At 40.2% G+C, this 22,915-nt stretch overlaps 1 protein-coding gene across 4 annotated transcripts in view; it reads left to right on the top strand.

The window, feature by feature from the left end:
* adamts6 (ADAM metallopeptidase with thrombospondin type 1 motif, 6) overlaps positions 1-22,915 on the top strand; it is a 281,109-nt gene that overhangs the window by 209,618 nt on the left and 48,576 nt on the right. For all 4 annotated transcript variants that reach the window (XM_055635078.1, XM_055635071.1, XM_055635051.1 and 1 more), the window contains 4 exons: positions 3,265-3,328; positions 10,447-10,549; positions 11,474-11,607; positions 15,028-15,151. In XM_055635078.1, the coding sequence (XP_055491053.1) occupies positions 3,265-3,328; positions 10,447-10,549; positions 11,474-11,607; positions 15,028-15,151 (425 nt within the window). The remainder of the gene's footprint in view (positions 1-3,264; positions 3,329-10,446; positions 10,550-11,473; positions 11,608-15,027; positions 15,152-22,915) is intronic.

Below are 22,915 nucleotides of genomic sequence, written 5' to 3'. Positions count from 1 at the left end.
CTCCCCACAATCTGCCTTTTCCACGAACATAACTAATATGTACAGGTCGTTAAAACAGATAGCTGCAAGAAACAAACTAGACCACTAATTACTAATCAAGCTATAACGATGTGAATAAAACTCTGATTGTAATAGGATGGACGATCACTCTGGCCAGCATTGGGGCCGAGTTAAACAAGAGCCAGGAGGTGCTTACGGAAGGAATAATATCCCTCTGGAGGAGCAAGGAAATACAGTTGCTGGTTTACAAAAAAAGACACAAAGTGCTGGAGTAACTCAGCAGGTCCGGCAGCATCTCTGTAGGTGATGTTGTGGGTTAGGATCCTACTTCAGATTGGTTGCGATACGGTTGGGGGAGCTGGAAGAGAGGAGGGGCAAATCAAAGCCTGGATAGGAAAATGCATGTGAGTGGGGATTTTGACTGAGCAAAGACCATAGAAGCAAAGACGATAGGTGTGAGATTAGGATTGAAAGGGTGCGAGCTGTGAAGCTGGAGGAAGGAATATGTGGAGGTGGTGAAAGAGGAGAGAATTGGGTGCGTGTCTAGAAGGGTCGCAGGCCTAAACATGCACCGGTTTCTTCCCCCCACCTCCACCCCCACCCCCCCCCCCCCCCCCCCCCCTCCCTTTTCCACATACATTTCTTCCCCTATCTTTACAATTTGCCCATCTTTATCCTTGTGTCTTATCATCTCTGGCCTTTGTCCAACCTTCTGCCAATCACACCCCATTCCACACCTTTATCCATCTATCCCTCGCCAGGCTTTGTGGAGACTCTCCGCCCCTCTTCTCTTCCAGCTTTCTCCTCCCCCCTACCGCCTCAACCACAATCAGTCTGTGGAAGGCTTCCTGACCCGAACATCACTTATATGTTCTCCAAAGCTGCTGCCTGACCCGCTGAGTTACTCCAGCACAAAATATCCCTCTGGCCTCCAATTAAATAACTTGGTTCACTACCATCCTCATCTGATATTGCTATGGCCCAGGAATTCCATTTCCACATGCAATTCTACAGTCCTGTATCAGTTTCACTGTCATCCTTTAAATGATCCCAGCCAGCATGGAGAATCCAACCTAGTCTCTTGTAATATCACATGTGTTTTGTTATCTGCAGCAAAAGACTGGTGTAAGGAAGCTGCAATATTCTCCTGCAATTACAGTAATAATGGTACTTATTTGGTGAGATTAAAACTGAATTGAACTGCATTTTTAGCACTACTAGGTGAAAATTATTGCTTTTCAGAATGCAATGGAATTTGTATTTTACAGTCGCCTAAGTTATTGCAGAAATTACAATATACACATAAAGATTGGAACTTGTACAAATAAGGCATTTTCTGTGTGGGACATTCACATAATGAAATATATCCTTGTGTGGTGCTTGAGCCATGAACGAGGCAGGCTTTCATGGTATTTTTTGCCTTGCAGCATCACACTTAAAATACTCAAATTTCTGTGTGCCACTGCGTAACATTCTGCTGAGTCTCAACTTATGGCAGTTTACATGGTATCTTTACTATTCAACATAGCCTGAGATCTTGCTGGAGGAGGTCCAGGAGGAGCTTCTCTCTGCCGGCTGTAACACCGTGCCCAAAAGAGTATGCATGAAACCGCACTCCTACCTTGACCTATTTCAAGGAGCATTATCTCTGAAAAAGGGTCTCGACCTGAAACGTCACCCATTCCCTCCTCTCCAGAGATGCTGCTTGTCCCGCTGAGTTATTCCAGCTTTTTGTGTCTATATTAGATTTTACTAGGCATTTCTGACCTCTTGCATCAGCAGGTTCTACCCTGCACCTTTCCCTAGATTGTGCTGAAGTCACTGTCCTTTAAATTGTTCAGTCCAGAGCAGCTGATCTATGCCATATCTTGCATTTTATATTTCCCTGCAGAATTGCAGAGGCCCCCGATGCTCTCTCTCCCCTCTTCCTTTTGCAGCAAATGAGAGGCTGAGTGAACATATGAATCATGGTCAATTTCAGGTATCGAGACCTCATTGCCTTGCCTGCCATATTTCAAAGACAGCACAGCTCCAAGGGCTGGACTTTACGGAAGAAGGACTATCCCCTCCTTTCTTGCCATGCGACTGTGCACTGTTGCAAGGGAACAAATATATCATTTGTAGGGAATAAACAACACAACCTCAGCATTTTTGTGACTGTTTTGACTTTTTTCCTCTTCATCTCCAGTGAACTTCACTTGGAGAAGTGATCAGAACATGACATTCTTGTATACAGAGAAGCTTTCAGAAATTTTCACAAAATTACACATGCCCATTAGAGAGCTTTAATAATATTATTGACAAAGGCAGGGTGGTAGACATTGCCTACATGGACTTTAGCAAAAATGACTTGGTGGTAGAAGCCAGAAGGTAGGATTAGAAAGTTGTATGTCTGATTAGAGGCAGCAAGGATCAATGTTTGGTCCCCTGTTTATGACATCTATATTAATTAATTAAATGAGAATGTAGTTGGCATGGTTAGTATGTTTGAGACCAAAGTTGGTGGACAGTGAAGAAGGTTTTCTAAATGTACAACAGGATATAGCTAAACTGGGAATGTAGACCAAGAAATGACAGATGGAGTTTAACTCGGACCAGTGTCAAATGTTGCATGTTAAACCAGGGCAGGACAGGGCAAAGACAGTAAATGGCAGGACCCTAAAGAGTGTTATAGAACAGAGAAATATTGGGGTACAAATGCATGGTTCTCATGGAAGTTGCAAGGTAGACAGGATGGGGAAAAGGTATTTGGCACACATGACTCAATTGGTGAGAATATTGAGTAAAAGTCGGGACATAATTTTACAATTGTACAATATGTTGGTGTGTCAACACTTGAAGCATTGCGTATAGTTCCGGTTGCCTAGCTTATAGGAAGGATGTCATTCATCTGAAAATGCATCCCCCCCCCCCCCCCCCCCCCCCCCCCCCCCCCCCCCCCCCCCCCCCCCCCCCCCCCCCCACCTTATTCTTGCAAATGGTTTTATGAAACAATCTTGCAAAATACTATAAACATTTTGGTTCTGTAAAATAATATAATAATAATAATAATAATCAGTTGATATTTTAAATTCCCTTCCGACTATAAACATTTTGGTTCTGTGCTCAAAGGTAGTAAAAATACTGCATGAGTTTCCATATTTCATTTAAGTGATTGCTTAGGTGGTTTTATTTTTTATTACTTGTCCTTTTGTCGAATTCTCAGTCCTGTGTAGGAAAATAGAGACCATTTCATGAATCAATTCTTTTAAAATTGTAAAACAGGCCTTCGGGTGGAGGGAAGTACTGCCTTGGTGAACGGAAACGGTATCGTTCGTGTAACACAGATGTAAGTAAAACCTTTGCCATTCACTCACAATGGTACTGGATAATCATTTAAGGTTTAATTTCTGCAATTATTCTGACATCCAATAAATATTATTCACATGTTAAGTACAGAATACTCTGAAATACACATTCAGCTAATCATAATCAGCACTAGAAAGATAATCATAGAATTTCTATGGGATGTTTCCATTATAATTGTTCTGAAGAGGCAATAAGTTTTATAAATCTTTTACATTCCTGGCATTTATTTTGCATTTGCTTCAGATTTCCAGTATTCTTGGTGTCTCTTTTTGATTTTGGAATAGCACACTCGATTTGTCTTTCAAATTATCTTTTGGATGAAACATTAAGGCCCTGGCCTTGCAATACTTACTGTGCATTGCACAGGAGATGTGATGGGGAGGGAGGAAAGGCCCAATAGATGTTTTGTAGGTAGACCTCCTCACAGTCCACGGTTGTGTGCAATTGATCGGACTCTGGGTGCACATGTACGCACATATGGCATTCTACTGAGAGTTGCACCTGGTGGAGGAAAACAGAAATGGTTGGTGGAGACAAAGACTGGGAGTAGTTGAGGAATGCTTGGCTAGTGGATAGTAGATCAGGATGGACTTGCTCATGTGAGGCAGAGATTGTGACACTAAGAGCAAGGATCTACTGTGGGTCCCGAAGGACATGCAGCAAGAAAGAAGTTGCACCTGAAAGAAAATGAATAACATCCTCAAGGGGATCCATTTGTAGGTGGATCCATACACCAGACACCATGACCAAGGATGCAGGTCTTCCTTTGGCTTAAGAGATTCTCCTTCAGAAATGACCCATACAGTTCACTATTTGGCTCTTCATTAAACTCCTTTGTGTACTAAAATGTTATGCCGTGTGAAAGAATTTCTAGGCCAATGTTTTTAGTTATTTGAATTGTTCCCCAAACAAAAGACCCAGCACTAAACACGAGGCAGCTGCAACCTTACACAAGGTGGCCTGTCCCTGCCCTTGTAGATAACCAGTCATCTGTGGATTTCTTCACTGAAATATAATATTAGAATCCAGAAACCTTTATAACTTTCTTACAATGAGAATTACAAACAAGGCTTTGTTCAAGATTCACCATTTGGTTGAAGCATTGAGCAGGCTTGAAAGGTTTATGGTCAGCTCAATTCAAAATTTGTTATTTGTCCTTTGAGATTGCCTATGGTAATAGTGGTCAACAATATATACCCAATGATAAATATATACCCAGTGACTATTAATGTCCAACATCAAACATCACCGCCTTCTTGAATATTATCCTTTCATCCTCTATATATTTTTAGTGATCCCTAAACCTTTTCAAACATTTAAATTGACACTATTATTTAAACATAACGGATCTGTAGATTAGCAGCAGGTGCACAATTTAAGAAAAGAGACCCAAATCTCTGAAAATATTCCAAGCTAGTTCAAAACGTTTTTTAAAAAGTCTCAGGTAATTTGAATCGGGAGCTCGAAACAATGTTTGGGATCAATTTATTGTACTTTTTAATATTGTGTTGCTGCCAAAAAAACAAAGAAAACAGTTAGGTATCAGTCAACAAATGAGAAAAATGCCACCTTTTAGACAATAAGCCTTCAATGTGTGGGAGCCATTGAGTTAATTACACAGCAATCATGTGGTAGAAAAAGCAGTATATTTCTGTGTGCCTGGTCTCTATAATTAGTGAAGGCCGCTCATTATAATGAAATGCGCTTTAGAGTTGTGTATAGTTTGTAAGTTTGGTTTGACCTGTAGCTTTGACCTTTTGGCGGAAACATTCACTATGGGCAGTCATTTTGAGAGCTTGTCTCGTGACTTGTTGCACTGGTGCTCCACTGACTAACTGCCAAATTTTACTATTTCAAAAATTCACAAATATTTTGACTTCAGCCAGAAGCCAGGCCATTGTTGGACGCACCCTGACATAGTTTTGCACTAAGGCTGTGGATAGTGTTTAATATGTGGAGTTTCTGCCTATCATGAATAAGGGCATTGTGATAAGAGGGGCCGAGGACTCACTGCAACAGGAGTATCAATATCTCCATGCCTTCGATCAATCCCATGTCAAATCCCACCTACAATTGTGCCACCCTCCCTGAGGCACAAGTAAGGCAAAGCTAAGCTACATTGGTATACATAACTGTCTCCAGTACAGTCCCACCATAAGGCCTGCGAGTATGTTTTGATGGGATGAGGTACAGTTGAAGCAAAGGGCAGGGGTGCAGTTGTGCAAATTGTCTGGTCGTGAATGCAACTGGGGTTCCTTTCTTATGCAAAGTTTTTGGGGGCTTTTTTTAAATGTATAACCTCTTCCCACCCAACAGAAAAATGGGAGCAAACTAGAGAGTTCTGCAACTCTGGGTTTCATGTACGGAGGCCAGCATTGATGTGTATATTGACACAAGCATACAGTGGAAATGGAATCCTCCTTATTCGGGTGGTCCTGGTACCAGACCTGACTGACTCTTGTAATTCCTTCACCTAGCTGACTCCTGAACTTTGCTGCAAATGGAATGAGCAATTGTCCAGTGGTGATTTTTTTCTTGCTGTTGGTGGTCAATATTGATAGTTCGGAGAAGATGCATCCTGTCACTTACACCTGGATGTCAACTATTGGGATTTTCAACCTCAGTATATTTCAGAATAAAGATACTCTTCCTGACCATGGGGTACCCATTTTAACACCATTCTACTCTCACCCATTTCCTTCTTCCTATATTCCCAAAGACCATCCCAGATTCTACCACTCATCTGCATACAAGGGGCAATTAATCTACTGGGTCGTGGAAGGAAATTGGAGAATCCAGACAAAACCCATGCAGTTACAGGAAGAACTTGCAACCTGTATAGATTGCACCAGAGGTTAGGCTTCAACCTGAGTTACTGCAGCTGTGTGGCAGTGGGTCTCCAAGCAGCACTATTGTGCCACTCCTATGGCAACCTACTGTAATAAATCCAATCAACCAAAATACTGTTTAGCTTCAGATTAGGTTTGTAAAAAGTATATTTGATTTAAGGGGAGTTGAAATTCCACTTTGAGTTTTATTGTCAGTTGTATAGCTAACTCGGAGAGTTGTACAACACAGAAACGGACCTTCAGCACACCACTTCCATGCTGACCGTTTTGTTCTTCTGCACTAATCGTATTTGGTCCTAGATCTGTATTCATGCCTTGCTTATTCAAGTAGCAGTCTAACTGCCTCTTAAACACTGTAATTGTATCTGATTCCCTCATCTCCTCCGGCAGCATGTTCCAGACATCACCTACTCTCTGTGTGAAAACATTCCCCTCCCGAGATCCCCTTAAAAACTCCTTCTCACCTTAATCCTTTACCCTCTTGTTTTTAATATAGAAACATAGAAAATAGGTGCAGGAGAAGGCCATTCGGCCCTTCGAGCCTGCACCGCCATTCAATATGATCATGGCTGATCATCCAACTCAGTATCCCGTACCTGCCTTCTCTCCATACCCCCGATCCCGTTAGCCACAAGGGCCACATCTAACTCCCTCTTAAACCTAGCCAATGAATTGGCCTCAACTACCTTCTGTGGCAGAGAATTCCACAGATTCACCACTCTCTGTGTGAAAAATGAATTTCTCATCTCGGTCCTAAAAGACTTCCCTCTTATACTTAAACTGTGACCCCTTGTTCTGGACTTCCCCAACATCGGGAATAATCTTCCTGCATCTAGCCTGTCTAACCCCTTAAGAATTTTGTAAGTTTCTAAAAGATCCCCCCTCAATCTTCTAAATTCTAGCGTGTACAAGCCGAGTCTATCCAGTCTTTCTTCATATGAAAGTCCTGCCATCCCAGGAATCAGTCTGGTGAACCTTCTCTGTACTCCCTCAATGGCAAGGATGTATTTTCCAAAACTGTACGCAATACTCCAGGTGTGGTCTCATCAAGACCCTGTACAACCGCAGTAGAACCTCCCTGCTCCTATACTCAAATCCTTTTGCTATGAATGCTAACATACCATTCACTTTCTTCACTGCCTGCTGCACCTGCATGCCTACCTTCAATGATTGCCCATGACACCCAGGTCTCGTTGCATCTCCCCTTTTCGTAATCGACCACCATTCAGATAAAAGTCTACTTTCCTGTTTTTGCCACCAAAGTGGATAACCTCACATTTATCCACATTATACTGCATCTGCCATACATTTGCCCACTCACCCAACCTATCCAAGTCACCTTGCAGCCTCCTAGCATCCTCCTCACAGCTAACACTGCCCCCCAGCTTTGTGTCATCCGCAAACTTGGAGATGTTGCATTCAATTCCCTCATCCAAATCATTAATATATATTGTAAATAGCTGGGGTCCCAGCACTGAGCCTTGCGGTACCCCACTAGTCACTGCCTGCCATTGTGAAAAGGACCAGTTTACTCCTACTCTTTGCGTTCTCTCATTGGGGAAACTGACTATCTTTTCTATCAACGCCTCTCATGATTTTATATACCTCTATCAGATCATCCCTCAGCCTCCTTCGCTCCAGGGAAGACAAGCCCATTCTATCCAATCTCTCCATATAACTAAAGTTTTCAAATTCAGGCAACATCCTAGTGAATCTCCACAGCATTTTCTTCAGCACAGCCAGGGACCGAGGATCTAGTGGGAAGGAGGAACTGAAGGGAATCCACAATAGTCAAGAAATGGTGTTAGGTAAACTGTCGGGGCTGAAGGGAGATAAATCCGCAGGGCCTGATGGTCTGCATCACAGAGTACTCAAGGAGGTGGCCTTAGAAATTGTGGATGCATTGGTGATCATTTTCCAATGTTCTCTCAACTCTGGATCAGTTCCTGTAGACTGGAGAGTAGCCAACGTAACCACTTTTTAAGAAAGGAGGCGGAGAGAAAACGGGGAATTATGGACCAGTTATCCTTACATTGGTAGTGGGGAAGATGCTTGAGTCGGTTATTAAAGATGTTATAGCAGCGCATTTGAAAAGCAGTGATAGATCGGTCCATTCAGCATGGATTTATGAAGGAGATATCATGCTTCACTAATCTTCTGGAATTTCTTGAGGATGTAACAAGTAAAATGGATATGATAGAGCCAGTGAATGTGGTATATCTGGACTTTCAAAAAGCCTTTGACAAGGTCCCACACATGAGATTAGTGTGCAAAATTAGAGTACATGGTATTGGGGGTAGGGTATTGACATGGAAAGAGAACTGGTTGGCAGACAGGAAGCAGACTAGGAATTAATGGGTCCTTTTCAGAATGGCAGGCAGTGACTAGTGGGGTGCTGCAAGGCTCGGTGCTGAGACCCCAGTTATTTATAATATATTAACGATATAGACGAGGGAATTAAATGTGACATCTCCAAGATGACACAAGCTGGGTGGCAGTGTGAGCTGCGATGAGGATGCTATGAGGCTGTAGGGTGACTTGGATAGGTTGGGTGAGTGGGCAGATGCATGGCAGATGCAGTATAGTGTGGATAAATGTGAGGTTATCCACTTTGGTGGCAAGAACAGGAAGGCAGATTATTTTCTGTATGGTAGACACAGGTTGCATCTCTGGAGAGAAGGAATGGGTGACGTTTCGGGGGGAGGTGCAATCAGGCCAGGGTGTGCTTGAACATCAGTCACTGAAAGTAAGAATGCAGGTACAGCAGGCAGTGAAGAACGCTAATTGGCATTCATTGCGAGAGGATTTGAGTTTAGGTGCAAGTAGGTCCTACTGCAGTTCTACAGGGCCCTGGTGAGACCGCACCTGGAGTATTGTGTTCAATTTTGGTACTTTTCCTAATTTGAGGAAGGACATTATTGCTATTGAGGGAGTGCAGCGTAGGTTCACCAAGTTAATTCCCGGGATGGCAGGACTGACATATCATGAAAGAATGGGTCGATCGGGCATGTATTTACTAGAATTTAGAAGGATGAGAGGGGTCTTATAGAAACATGTAAAATTCTTACGGGTAGATGCAGGAAAAATGTCCCTGATGTTAAGGGAGCCCAGAACCAGGGGTCACAGTTTAAGAATAAGGGGTAGGCCATTTTGGACTGAGATGAGGATAAACTTTTTCATCCAGAGAGTTGTGAATCTGTGGAATTCTCTGTCACATAAGGTAGTGGAAGCCAATTCACTGGATGTTATCAAGAGAAATTTAGATTTAGCTCTTGGTGCTAAAGGAATCAAGGGATATGGGGAAAAAAACAGAAATGGGATACTGATTTTAGATGATCAGCCATGATCATATTGAATAACGGTGCTTGCTTGAAGGGCCTACTCCTGCACCTATTTATCTATATTTCAATGTCTTCAGTCACATTCTGTTGTTGTCATCAAAGGTGAGCCAGTAGGTGTGGATTCAACTTAGTCATCTATATTATTCTGACAGGTGTTGGGTGGCCTCTTATATTTTTCGGAACATCAAGCATTTGCTTGCGTCATTTTCAAGTCTCATGTATATAGGACCACAACTAAAAACATAAGTCAATATCCAATTTGGTTTCAACAGCAAAAGTAATAAAAATTGACTGGATAATTCACTTCATGGTGGTTTTTACTCGCATTAAGCACATGCCCTAGTTAAACACTGTCACAATTCTCTTACATTTAAAATCAATTGTTAATCACAATTGTCTATTGTGATTTTCCAACGTGCTCCTATTTGATTCATTAACAGTGGACAAGCTGAAAAGTGATCCTTTTGCAGTGACAATAAGATGTGGTCTGTAATGAAATTGTCACAATAGACTCGTTATTGGGGATAGATACGTTTTGTGTAGTTTTGCTTGAGGCTTCGGCATCAATACGACCACATTCTAAACATACTTGATGATAGGTACCCAGGCTACAATTTGATATTTAAATAAGATAATAAGGCATTTGTACTACTTTGGTGACACATATTTAAAGCTAAACTTCAGAAGTTCAAGATTAGTACATGGCCACATTTTAAGAAACGTTCTCTGTTTGAAAAATAATGTCTTTATGTACAATATGTGCATTCAGTGACAATTGACATTCAATTCCTGTGGCATGTGATGATAAAAATGTAGTTTTTCTTGGGAGAAAAATTATGTCAAAAATAAGAAATTTGCACAAAATAAACCAAAAAAATGTTTTTATCTTCCCCAACCCCTTCGTTCAGTCATGTCCGATTGGATCGCGAGACTTTCGTGAAAAGCAGTGTGCAGACTTTGACAACTTACCTTTCCGTGGCAAATATTACAACTGGAAGCCGTACACTGGAGGTTGGTTTGTTGATCTGTTACTTGGGTTTTTTGTTGTCTATTTATCTTATATTTGTCCCTTTTTCCTCAGCAGTGTTCTTTGACCAAGTAATTTTCAAACAATTGGGGCAAGGAACTATTAGTTCCCTTGTCAATCCAACTCTGTAATTGATCCGAGGATAAAATGTGAAGGAACTAAATACTTTTTAGCCTCCCTTATTACTAGATCTTACATCTGCTCCCTGTGCCAATAAAGATAAGCACAGAAACAAACATGCCTTACTTTGTTGTTGTAGCTTTGAAGTTCTGTGTTATTCTACTTTATGTTTACATGTATAAATACTGATGAAATCAAAGAAGCCAGTTCTTACTACACAATTTCATTTAGTATTAGTAACAAGCAATGTGCCTATGAAACACATAAACCAGAATTCTATGACTAACAGCAAGTGTTTGAAATGTGTTTCATTTGACGCATTTCAACATCCCACCCTTAGACAAAATTCCTTTCAACAATGAAAACTTGGGTCTTAATGTCAGTGAGTGGTTAAACACCAGCTGCCTAATGTACACCCTGTCTGACTTACTGCTTCCTTGCCTTCAACTGCTTATAGTCTTCCACTTGCCAATAGCTAAAATATGTCACTGGCTGTTTAGGCTTGCAAGTGATGAAAGGTTATTTGGATGAGAGATTAGGAAGATGGCACTGCTGTAGCTAAATCCTAGCATAAGTTATAGGTTCTAAACCAGGTAGAAGAAAATTACAGACAGAATTAGTCAAAGTGCTTTAATTTTCGTATCATATGGACATTTATAAACTCAGAATATTAAAAACTAAATATACTGTCTGAAATCTTGCTTTTCTGATTTTTTTTTTTAGCCTTTGGAGAATATTACAGCACCACTGACTCCTCTTGCATTTTGTTTTGTCTTTTCATTCAACAGGTGGTGTTAAGCCATGTGCTTTAAACTGCTTGGCTGAAGGATATAACTTTTACACTGAACGGTCTCCTGCAGTCATTGATGGAACTCGCTGTCAGGCAGATTCACTGGACATCTGTATCAATGGAGAATGCAAGGTTCAATATACCTTACTGTTAAACCATTTAGAAGTAGTTCTATTTCCTCATGACATTTAAGCTTTTCATGAATAGCGATGAGAATATATTGTGCGAGGTAATAAACTTGTGAAGTTTGTGCTCTTTGTTAAAAATGAGGTCAAATCCGTAAAAAAAAGACAAATTAAATAAATCTACCTTTTTTGTAAATTTTAAGAGGTTCACTGAATCTGGAAACATTAGAGGAAACTACATTATTTTCATTATAAGAGAGAAAGCCAAGAAGGAAAGGCAACTGATAGATAAATTCAAAAGAAGGCTTCTAGGATTCCTGGAGTCTGCAACTCCTGGGTTTGCTCATCCCTTCCCTTCCAACCCACCTCATTCCAGGATACTTTACCCTGTGACCACAGGGGATGTAACTATACAGAGACGGAAACCGCTGTCAAAACATGGAGAGGACCGGGGGACACAATTTTTTGGCGGCTGTGCGCGCATGCGCACACTCACACACACACACACGTGAGGCATCAGAAGCTTCAGCCGTGCGCCCTGTGAATGGTCATTTGCTTGGGATTCTTCCAGTTTCAAGCCCCGTGACGTGGATGCTTCTACTATGGGGCCGTTACCGTTAGAATGGGTCAATTGCTGCAGATCTGTACCACAGATTTAAAAAACACTGGACATCATGCTGGACAACATAATATAGGACAGGACACTTTCAAGCTGCTTGTCCTGTCCTATATTATGTTCTCCATTGTCCAGCATGATGTCCCTTGTTTTTTAAATCTGTGGAACTCGTGGGCGCAACTTAGCGACTCGTGGCGCTAACGGCAGGTACCCAGGAAACTTGTTAACTCTTGAAAAACTTTAAACATGTTTAAAGATTTCCACGAGTCAAATTTACTCTTTAAGTTAAAATTTGAAACATTTAAACTCATTGTAAGAACGTAGTGGCCCGTTAGTTTACCCTAGTGACTCTTGAGTCTATCGTGGGTTTGGCCTGAGTGCCAGAAGTGAAATGTTGAAGATTAGTCATCTCCAGAGAACTTGGATGGGTGAAGTTTCGGGTCGAGACCTTTCTTCAAACTTTAGACACTTCTTTCACCCGAAGCGTCACCCGTCCATGTTCTCCACAGATACTGCCTGACATGTTGAGTTACTCCAGCACTTTGTTTTTTTTTTCGTAAACCAGCTTCTGTAGTTCCTTGTGTTCCAAAATGTAATGCTTTATAAATGTCCAGAGATGCTGCCTGTCCCGCGGAGTTACTCCAGCACTTTGCGTCTGTCTCCCTGGAGACCTCGTTTCCCATGCAATGTAACATCTACCATGCATACATTTCCAACTGTTGTTTTGGCAGCAGCAACATAATCTCCCGGCTAGTACACTCAGTGTTGCTGAGGCCTAGTTTATGTAGAGACAAGAAACTGCAGATGCTGGAATCATGATCATAAAACACACACAAAGTGTTGGAGGAACTCACACAGCGCTGGAGTAACTCAGCGGGACATCAGCATCAGCGGAGGGAATGGACAGACGTTTATTCGGCTTGAAAAGAAGGGACCCGATCCGAAACGTTGCTTATCCATTCCCTCCACAGATGCTGCCTGACCCGCTGGCTTACTTCGACACTTTGTGAGTTCATTTTATAGGAGCAGAATTAGGCCATTCGGCCCATCGAGTTGCTCCAACACTTTGTGTTTTGCTCAACATGCCAGCATCTGTGGTCCCCCATGTCTCCATTTGACAGCTGAAAGAACTGAGCGGGTCATGGAGTCTGAAGAAGGACCCTGACCCGAAACCTCGCCTGCCCGTTTCCTTCCACCGATTTCATGTAGTCACTTTTCAATAAAACCCCACCGCCCCAGTTGTTCCAAGTCCATTTAATTCCGCGCGTCTCCATTTCATTCATTAAGTTGCCGGTACTGTCACATCGTTCGTTTTCGGTCAATACAACAGAACAGTCTGAAGAAGGGCGACGATAGACACAAAAAGCTGGAGTAACTCAGCGGGACAGGCAGCATCTCTGGAGAGAAGGAATGGGTGATGTTTCAGGTCGAGACTCTTCGACAGACTGGTAAGGGAAACAAAAGATATAGATGATGATGTATTGTAGAGAGATAAAGAACAATGAATGCAAAAATGTTACGATGATAAAGGAAACACACCTTTGTTCGCTGTTCGTTGGGTGAAAATGAGCAGCTGGTGCGACTTGGGTGGAGGAGGGATAGGCAGAGAGGGAATGCCGGGGTTACTTGAAGTGAGATAAATCAATATTCACACCACTGGGCTGTAAGTTGCCCAAGCGAAAATATGAAATGCTGTTCCTCCAATTTGTATTTTGCCTCACTCTGACTGGAGGAGACCTCGGACAGAAAGGTCAGTGTAGGAATGGGAAATGTTTGGCAACCGGGAGATCGGGTAGGTCCAGGTAGCAACCGGGAGAGTCGCGATCCGAAACGTCACCCATTCCTTCTCTCCAGAGATACTGTCTGACCCTCTGAGTTACTCCAGCTTTTGGTGTCTATTGTCGAGGTAAACCAGCATCTGCAGTTCCTTCCTACACAACAAAACAGTACGAGGAGCGGTTAATGTTGGAGGCTGCTCACTATCCTCACTGTGTTTACATCGCCCTCTCTAGCAATGAATAAATATAATTTGGTTACCGTATTATTGACTACAACCACCCGTCTGAATGCCTTCTCTTCAAACATTTCCGCATTGGACCGTCAGACATTTAGACATTCACAAATCAGCCTCCAAAGTTCAAATGATAATTGTGCCCGCGTCTGACATTTTTAAATGCATCTCCCGTTAATTTTATTCAAAGGATGCCACATTAAAAACAAATACATATTGATATAGATATTCTATAGCAAGTATTCCAAAAAATGCTCCATATTTTTCTCCATTAACCTACCACAATGCGGGGGACTGTTCATTCAACAGCAAAGTTTGTTTTGGTGAAAGAAAAGTTGAAGCAGTTGATATTTTGAATGTTTGGCACAAGTGAGGAAAGGTCACATTTTAATTGCTGTTCGTAAAACAGTTCCCTTTCAAACACGTATACATGAGGAGTAAAGGGCAAAGGTTAGATCTTTACTCTGAAATTGTCAATGTATTTACATAATCATTCGGTTTAACTGCTGAATGATACAGTTCAACTGAAAGCGGCTGAAATCTAATTTGAAAAACTTTCAAATGCCACTTTTGTTTGAAAAAATGAAAGGGTTTACGTGTACAGTAGTTGAAGAACTTGATTTATAGAGGTTAACACAGGCAGAAATATTGTGCCTGATATTCTGTAATATGAAGACTTTCTTTACAGTTGATTTTAATATAGTTTGTCTGCATGAAATATTCTTAAATAGATACTTTAATTTCAATTGGTGTTACTGCAATGTTAATGTTTTGTTTCTCATAATTCTTTCCCTCTAAAGCATGTGGGCTGTGATCACATTTTGGGCTCTGATGCAAAAGAAGACAGATGTCGTGTTTGTGGGGGTGATGGAAGCACTTGTGAAGCAACAGAAGGTTTATTCAATGATTCATTGCCTCGTGGAGGTTTGTGCACAATATTTCCATTTTGTGGTACAGTAAACCACAACAATTTCTGTTCTAGGGTTTTTCTTAGGTTTAAATAACTTATGGTAGCCAGCTCCCTTTTCTGAGTACGAGAATGCATTTGTACTGTAGCAAATGTACATGGATTTTCTCTGAAAAATTAATGAGTTTCCTTAGACTTTACTTCAGACTTTAAAGATACAGCGTGGGAACGGGCTTTTTGGCCAACCCTTACTATCCCACACACTCGGGACAATTTACGATTTACAGAGGTCACATCGGCCAACATGTCCCAGCTACATTAGTCCCACCTGCCCGCATTTGGTCCATATCCCTCCAAACCTGTCCTATCCATGTACCTGTCTAACAGTTTCTTAAACGTTGGGATAGTCCCAGCCTCAACTACCTCCTCTGGCAGCTTGTTCCATTTACTTCCCACCCTTTGTGTGAAAAAGAGGCTCAGAGACTCTTTTTAAAATTTATCCGGGCACAATGAGTAAGTTGTTTTGTTACTAATAGAAGATATGAGCATAGTAGCAGGTAAAATTCTAAGTATATTTTCTGAAGAGCAGCTACAGTTTGGCTGCATTCGGGTGACCTTCCTTTGGTCATGTTGAATGGTAGCTGTGTCTAGGTGCAAACAGTGCCTGTGTGCTAGCTAACTTTCAACTGTGATTCACTTTTAAGGTTTCAGACCAGTCTGGTTGTCTATAATTTAGAACAGTACAGCACAGGACATGACCTTCGGTCCACAATGTCTGTGCCGAACATGATGCCAAGATAAACAAACCTACACATGGACCATATCCCTCCATTCTCTGCATATCCATGTGCCTATCTAAAGGCCTCTTTAAACCACTATCGTATTTGCCTCCACCACCATCCCTGGTACACATTACCTGTTGTGTAAAAAAAAAATGTCCTGCATACAAAGCAATGTTCCTTTGACATTCTCATTCTTGGAAATAGGTTCTGGCTTTCTGCTCTATCGACGCCTCTCATAATTTTGTATACATCTCCTCATTTTTTATCACTCCAGAGAAAACAATCTCAGCCTGTGCAACCTCTAATACCCCTAATCCATGCAGCATTCTGGTCAATCTCTTCTGCACCCTTAGGTTTTGAAAATTTCAAAACATCTCAAGAATGGAGAAAGCCTTCCAACACATTCAGACTGGAAACACCCTTGAGTCCTCTATTCCTCACACCCAGTCAGTTCCTTTTGAATTGAATACTTATTGTGCGCAAAATTTGTGTTTTTTCATCTCCCTTTTTAACATCATTGTGATGTGATATATATGATTTTTTATTTTATTTTATAGTATAAAGTATAAATGCAGTACTGAGCCAGCACATTGTCTGGTATGTGTAACTTGATACACTTTGTTTTAGAGTAATACAAGTTCATGCTATGCATAATATGATCTGGTCATTGTCAAGTAAGCGGCTGAGATCAGGGAAGTCATAGCACTAATGTGATTTATTTTAGAATCCACAGCATTGAGTTCAGATTCAGAGAATACACAAGGCAGGAAATTCAGAGAATGGGTTTCATTGCAAACGTTGAGTTCACAGAACAGCCTATAGCAGACCAAATACATTCTGAGAACCCACTGGAGTTCAGGGAATGGACTGGATTAACAATAGGTCCAGGGAACAGAGGATCCACACTGGATGTTAACACCATTTACTGCTTCGCAAACACTATAGAATTCAGAAAATGTACATTGCTAACACTATCACATTCAGAGAATTCATAGCAGCAGCACAATAGAATTCAGAGAGCAGATGTTGCCAAAACTACTGAGTTTAAAGTATGCACAAAGCTAACACCAGAGCGTTTAGGGATCTCAGAAAATTACAAATAGTAAAATCAAGCTGTAACACCACTAATTCCAGTAAATTTATATAGGGGGACACAAAGTGCTGGAGTAATTCAGCAGGCCAGATAGCATCTCTGGAAAATCCAGAGATCCTTGTTCTCCAGAGATGCTGCCTGACCTGCTGAGTTACCCCAGTACTTTGTGTCCTTTTGTGCATTAACCAGCATCTGTGGCTCTTTGTTTCTACATTCACATAGGGCGTTGAGGGGGGATTTTAAAATCAAGGCTTTCTAGCCAATTTAGGCCAGCAAGCACAATGCAATGCAAGATTGCAGCTAGCTGTTATCGGAGATGTCCAACAAAGTGTTGAATGATTTTTTGTGCTTGAATATCTCCAATATAATGTCATGCTCTGTTGGACTAGTGAATCCAGCCCTTTCTGTAACAAATGTCATTCTCTGGAATTTGACCATCGTAATCTATTCATTGTCATCTTGACCTACAAGTAGCCTCCAACATAGTTCGTCTATCCATCCTGTCTTGTTCAGTTGGATGGAACTGCATAGTTTAATTATCCAAATCATACCTAGTAAACAGCTATATTGGCTCCTTACCCCATCTCTGGTGGCCAAGGAACTATCCTTAGCCTCCCCCGACATCACATCGATGTACTATCCCTCAGCAGGTTATCATGGTGGTCAAGTTACTGGACCAGCAACAAAGTTCTGAACTATCAATCCCGAGATATGAATTGAATCTCATCAAGGCAGCTGTGCAATTCAAATTCAAGTAATTAAATAAATCTGGAAAATGAAGCAAAAAATAAGATTGTCCTTAAATCCATCTGTTCACCAACAATCATCTGGGAAGAAAATCTGTAATCCTTTCCATGTCATAAGAACATAAGAAACGGAAACAGGCGAAGGCTGTTCAGTCCCCTCACGCCAACTCCAACATTCTATAAGAATGTAGCTGAACATTTAGCACCGCCCCACTTTCCCTTACTATCCAAATAGTTACCATTCATAAATCTACCAATCGCTGTCTTTATTGTATTCAGTGATTGGGCCTCCTTAGTACCTTTTGGGAGTGAGTTAAAAAGATTCACCACCTGTAGGTTGAATAAATTATTTCTGTCCTGCATGGCCAACCCCTTAATTTGACACACCGGCCCCTGTTTCAAGTGACCCCAACCAAGGAACACATCATCACGACATCTACTCTGTCAACCCAAGTAAGAATCTTGTTTGTTTCAAACGGTTCACCTTGTAGCAATGTTACAAAATTTTGAGATTTAAAAAATCAAGTCTATAATTTATCCCATCTATCTGAGTTTAATTTGATACCCGATTCACTTTCATATCTTCAATATTTAAAAAGTTATGGCAATTTTCATACTCGGAAATCAGCTTCTAGTTCCCTATTGCTTTTCCATTGACTTAACACAAAAGCTGTGATTGAGGACAGTCAAAAGCCCTTAACTTTCTTAAAAATTAGGATAACTGAATGACATTTTCAGTTATTATAGATTGAAGGATTCTGAAACAAATATGAAACATCTTATTTGGATCACCTGAAATTAAAGCATATCATTAGTTAGTTACCTAATTGTAGTTAATTACACAATTCACCGTTATGACCGAAATAGTAATAAACACCCAGACTGCCTAGAAAATTTAAAAATGTGATCTTCTCAAGATAAGAACTTTAATATTATTGTATTATATGCTGTAAGTCCGTTGCAGATAGGTAAATCAATTACAAGTTCTAGCAATAGACCAAGTCTTTATGGAGAAGATCAGTTGCTAGCTGGTACATTGGCATATCATAATCAGTAGCATCATCATAATCCTCAGATTGTAACCAATAAGCAATTCTGTACACCTTGTTTTTCCTCAACTTTTCAAATTTGGCATTGTAAACTACAAGTTTTTGTTCTTCAAACCACACATGTCATGCCTTTCTGCCCACTACTTTCCCATTAAGAATGTCCTGTAGATCATCACATTTGGAGAAGTCTAAATTTGGATAATCTCTGCGAATGCTGTCTAAATCAGTCTCTTTTGCTGGGCATTTGGATTGACAATTTTGTATTTCTTCTTCGGAGACATCTGTTTAAAATGTAAAGAGAAAAAAACACTGAACAGCATTAACAGAAACAAGTTATTTGCAGTTTTAGAAAAAAGGTAGAATTGATAAAGTTAAATGCTAAAACAAATAGTAAATACCCAACAAAAAATTCATATTCATCAGTTTCATCAAATCAATTCATCTAATCAATTCAGCTAAATTCAATCTAAACATCTATCAATTTCTTAAGAAAAGGCTCATTTTTTTAAATAGCCTAAGTATCCAAATAACAAACTAATCCCATTCACACAATATAACATGATTTTTAAATCTCACTGTCATGAACATATGCCAAATGGAAGGAATTTAATGTTTAATTCCCATAAATTAATCTAGAAGCATCCAATCTCAATATAATCAAAATAATTATTTTTTGCACAATACATGTTGTGGATATTTAGTATAAATATATTGATTATGGATAGACACAAAATATAGACGATTTATGACATGAATGTCCAAAAAAAAAGAGAATTTTAACCACGATGCGAGTGGGTGTTTCTGTAATGCGATCGATTGGAATATTGCCGTTGCCGTGAATTTTAACCCCATATTGGCGGGAAAAACATGGCAATTTTGCGTCGTAAAATTAGACTAAAGCCACCCCAAGAAACAAGATTATATGTGAAATACACGACTTACCATTTGTTTTGCCCTGATATTGCAATCCGTCACGTTGAAGGTGTTGAGGGTGTTCAAAGTCGCCTTTTACTTTCATCCAACTATTAAATTGTCCAGCTATTTAATAAATAAATTTAAAAAAATTTAAACGGGAACGGAAGTCCGATCAATTTTTCTTCATCGACTAGCAGCCCGAGGAAATCACTCTCCGACAAGTGATACAAACCTGCATTTTAATCCAGCCCCCCCCCCAAAGGCGCCGTAGTTGCACACACGGCCAGTGGCAGATCTGCAGCGCCGCTGAAGGTAGGTTTTGTAACGTTGCTACTCCTTGCATTTGCCTAAACTAAGGTTCCTTCATCTCTCCCCATGGAACAAACGTGTCATTCAGGAATCGATCTGGCAAACTTCATTGAACCATATCTCATTCATCAGGCATGGAGATCAGACCTACACACAATAGTCCCAAGAGCCCATAGAACCATAAGATACATTTTCTCTTGTACTCAGATCTTCCTGCAATAGAGCTCAGTGTTTATTTCACTTCCTAATTAATTGCTGCAACTTCACATTAACTTTCAGTGATTTGAGTAATATAGTCTATCTAAAGGACCTTTTAAATCTTCTTTGTTGACTGTATGTTATGAACCTTTAATATCCATACCATAAATTAAAGTCAGTTTAAAATCGCAGAACAAGAGCATTGAATCAGTCAATTGAAGAAAGAGTTATCCCCCAGCAAAGCCATTCTTCTTTGTGAATCATAAAATGTATGTCACAAAAAGAGCCATTTGATGCATCATCTCCACACCAGAAATAAAGAATGTGCTGTTCAATATCAATTGATTACACTGTGCAATTGGAGAAGAGATGTGTGGTAATTTAGGAGTTTGTTAATGAGTTTGCAAAGAAACTTGAATGAAGTCCCCCAATACATTCTGCTGGCATTCTTTGCCAATTGCACCTTTACTAAATACATTGGTATATGGATGGGAAAGGAATGGAGGGTTATGGTTTGAGTGCAGGTAGATGGGACTAGGGGAAAATAATTGTTCGGCACGGACTTGTAGGGCCGAGATGGCCTGTTTCCGTGCTGTAATTGTTATATGGTTATTGGGGGAAATGGTGTGGGCCAGGAAATAGTACAGGTGGGAAATATTTAGCAGGGATGGATTGTGGAAGTGATTAGGGCTGACCAAGGTGGATATTAAGGAAATTAATGTGTTATGGTGGGATCTGCAGAGATTGACATAGGTCATAGGGACAATTGAACCGTTTGGCAAGATGATCATGAGGTAATGGTTGCTTCAGAATAAATTGAAAGGCTTTATTTATCTGAAACTCAAGACGCACCTTAAAATCTAGAAATGTACCTTTAGCAGAGTTAAAACAGGTGATAAAGTAGTGCAGAAATAAAGTTTTCTGTTGGAATTATTGGAATTATCTATGTTGGAATTATTGGAATTATCTATGAAGATATACATAAAGTGTTGGAGTAATACAGCGGGCCAGGCAGTATCCCAAGAGAAAAAGAATGGGTGACATTTCAGGTCATAACCCTTCATCAGATATGAAACTTCAGACTTTAAACATTGTCCACGTTCTGTTAACTTTATAATCCAGAAAATATATTCTATTCTTTGGTGTGGTCTTTCTGGTGATGTCACTAACTGAACATTAATGCAAAAAATATATATTTGTGACCTTAAACATGATCCATAACTAACAACAGGGAAATAAAGGAGAATCTATACCCTCATCTCAGATATATTCTCATTCTCACTCGTTTCTTCCTGAATCCAGCCCACTCCTTCTGAGTCAGACTGCATGTTAATGCCAACCATGGTTTCACAATGACCTGGGAATTGATCTGTTTTGGCTCTTCTAAAGGACAGTGTTAACATTAGTACAATAATCATTTCAGTGCATTGACTTCACAGATCATGTGTTAACATCAACAAATTAATTTTCTGCCTCACACCACCAGTCCTTTGCAGTCCTTCACTCTGTCCCACAGAGAAATGTGCAGTCAAAGCAGATACCAGATGCAATAGTTGGTGATTTGAAAGAGATTGAGATAAATCCTCATAAACAACCCAGATAAATCTTCTTAATCTAAAACAAGCACCAGAAATGCCTGACGGTGGGGTGCAATGTTTGCTGGCTGAGTGACTAATAATCTTGGGTATACAAACAACTTTGTCCTTCCAGCAGATGCAGTGGAAGTCTTTTCATTCTTTTCATAGTTAAAAAGCAAAAACAAAAATGTAATACCCAAAACCACAGATATTGTGACATTCTGGAGATTTATTTTTATTGATCATGATTAATGGTGAAAACTGGAACAAGCTAATCACCTGCCAATGAATGCTGTGCGGAGAAAATATAGACTGCAGTAAACTAGAACCTGGTGAAATTAGGTTAATCAACAAATTATTAACCAAGAATGTGGCTTAAACCACGAAATGGTCTGCTTTAGGAAATATTTATTTATCTGAAACTCAAACAGATTTGTATGTACACACATTAAACTCTGGTATAATAACTGTCTTGGTGGAGCTGATGAATTCATAGCAGATGGTAGTTAATGCAGAATTAAATAAAGCTTTCTGTAAAAATGATTGGGATTGCCTATCTTTTGTCAATATAGTAGATGTATGTATATATCACCTTTACACCAATAACTTGCTTCATTAGTGCTGGTTTGATTGTGTCATTGACAGAGACCATTAGAGACACGGGGAACTATTTAGGCTGGTGCAGTGGAGAACACTGGGGTTGCAATTGAGCAGAACATAGAAAGAGATCCAATTAGCAGCTGTGTGTTCTCTCTTTGTAAAATCCCAGAATTACAGATTATGATCTGCTTTACCCAAACTGTGCCAGTAACTTGTTACATCTGCTTAATTGCCTACTTGAAATAGCTGTTAAATTCCTTAAATGGAAGATGTGAAATGTAGGGCCAAAAGGATGAAATGTTTTGTCTCAGATTCTATTTAGTTTTGACAGGCTTTATAATGTGACCAATGATCCTTAAAAAAGTCACTGAAAAGAATTGATTCAGATAAATGTATGAATTAGAAGCAAGTGTAGAACACTCAGCTATTCAAGCCTTTCCATCTCTTCAAGAAGATTCCAATTGATATGATTATTAATTTAGTTCCATGTTCCCACCACACCTGGTAATCTT

Source organism: Leucoraja erinacea, chromosome 1 (assembly GCF_028641065.1).
Source record: "Leucoraja erinacea ecotype New England chromosome 1, Leri_hhj_1, whole genome shotgun sequence".
In the NCBI taxonomy this organism is placed as follows: domain Eukaryota; kingdom Metazoa; phylum Chordata; class Chondrichthyes; order Rajiformes; family Rajidae; genus Leucoraja; species Leucoraja erinaceus.
This window is presented reverse-complemented; position numbering and strand designations above follow the sequence as displayed.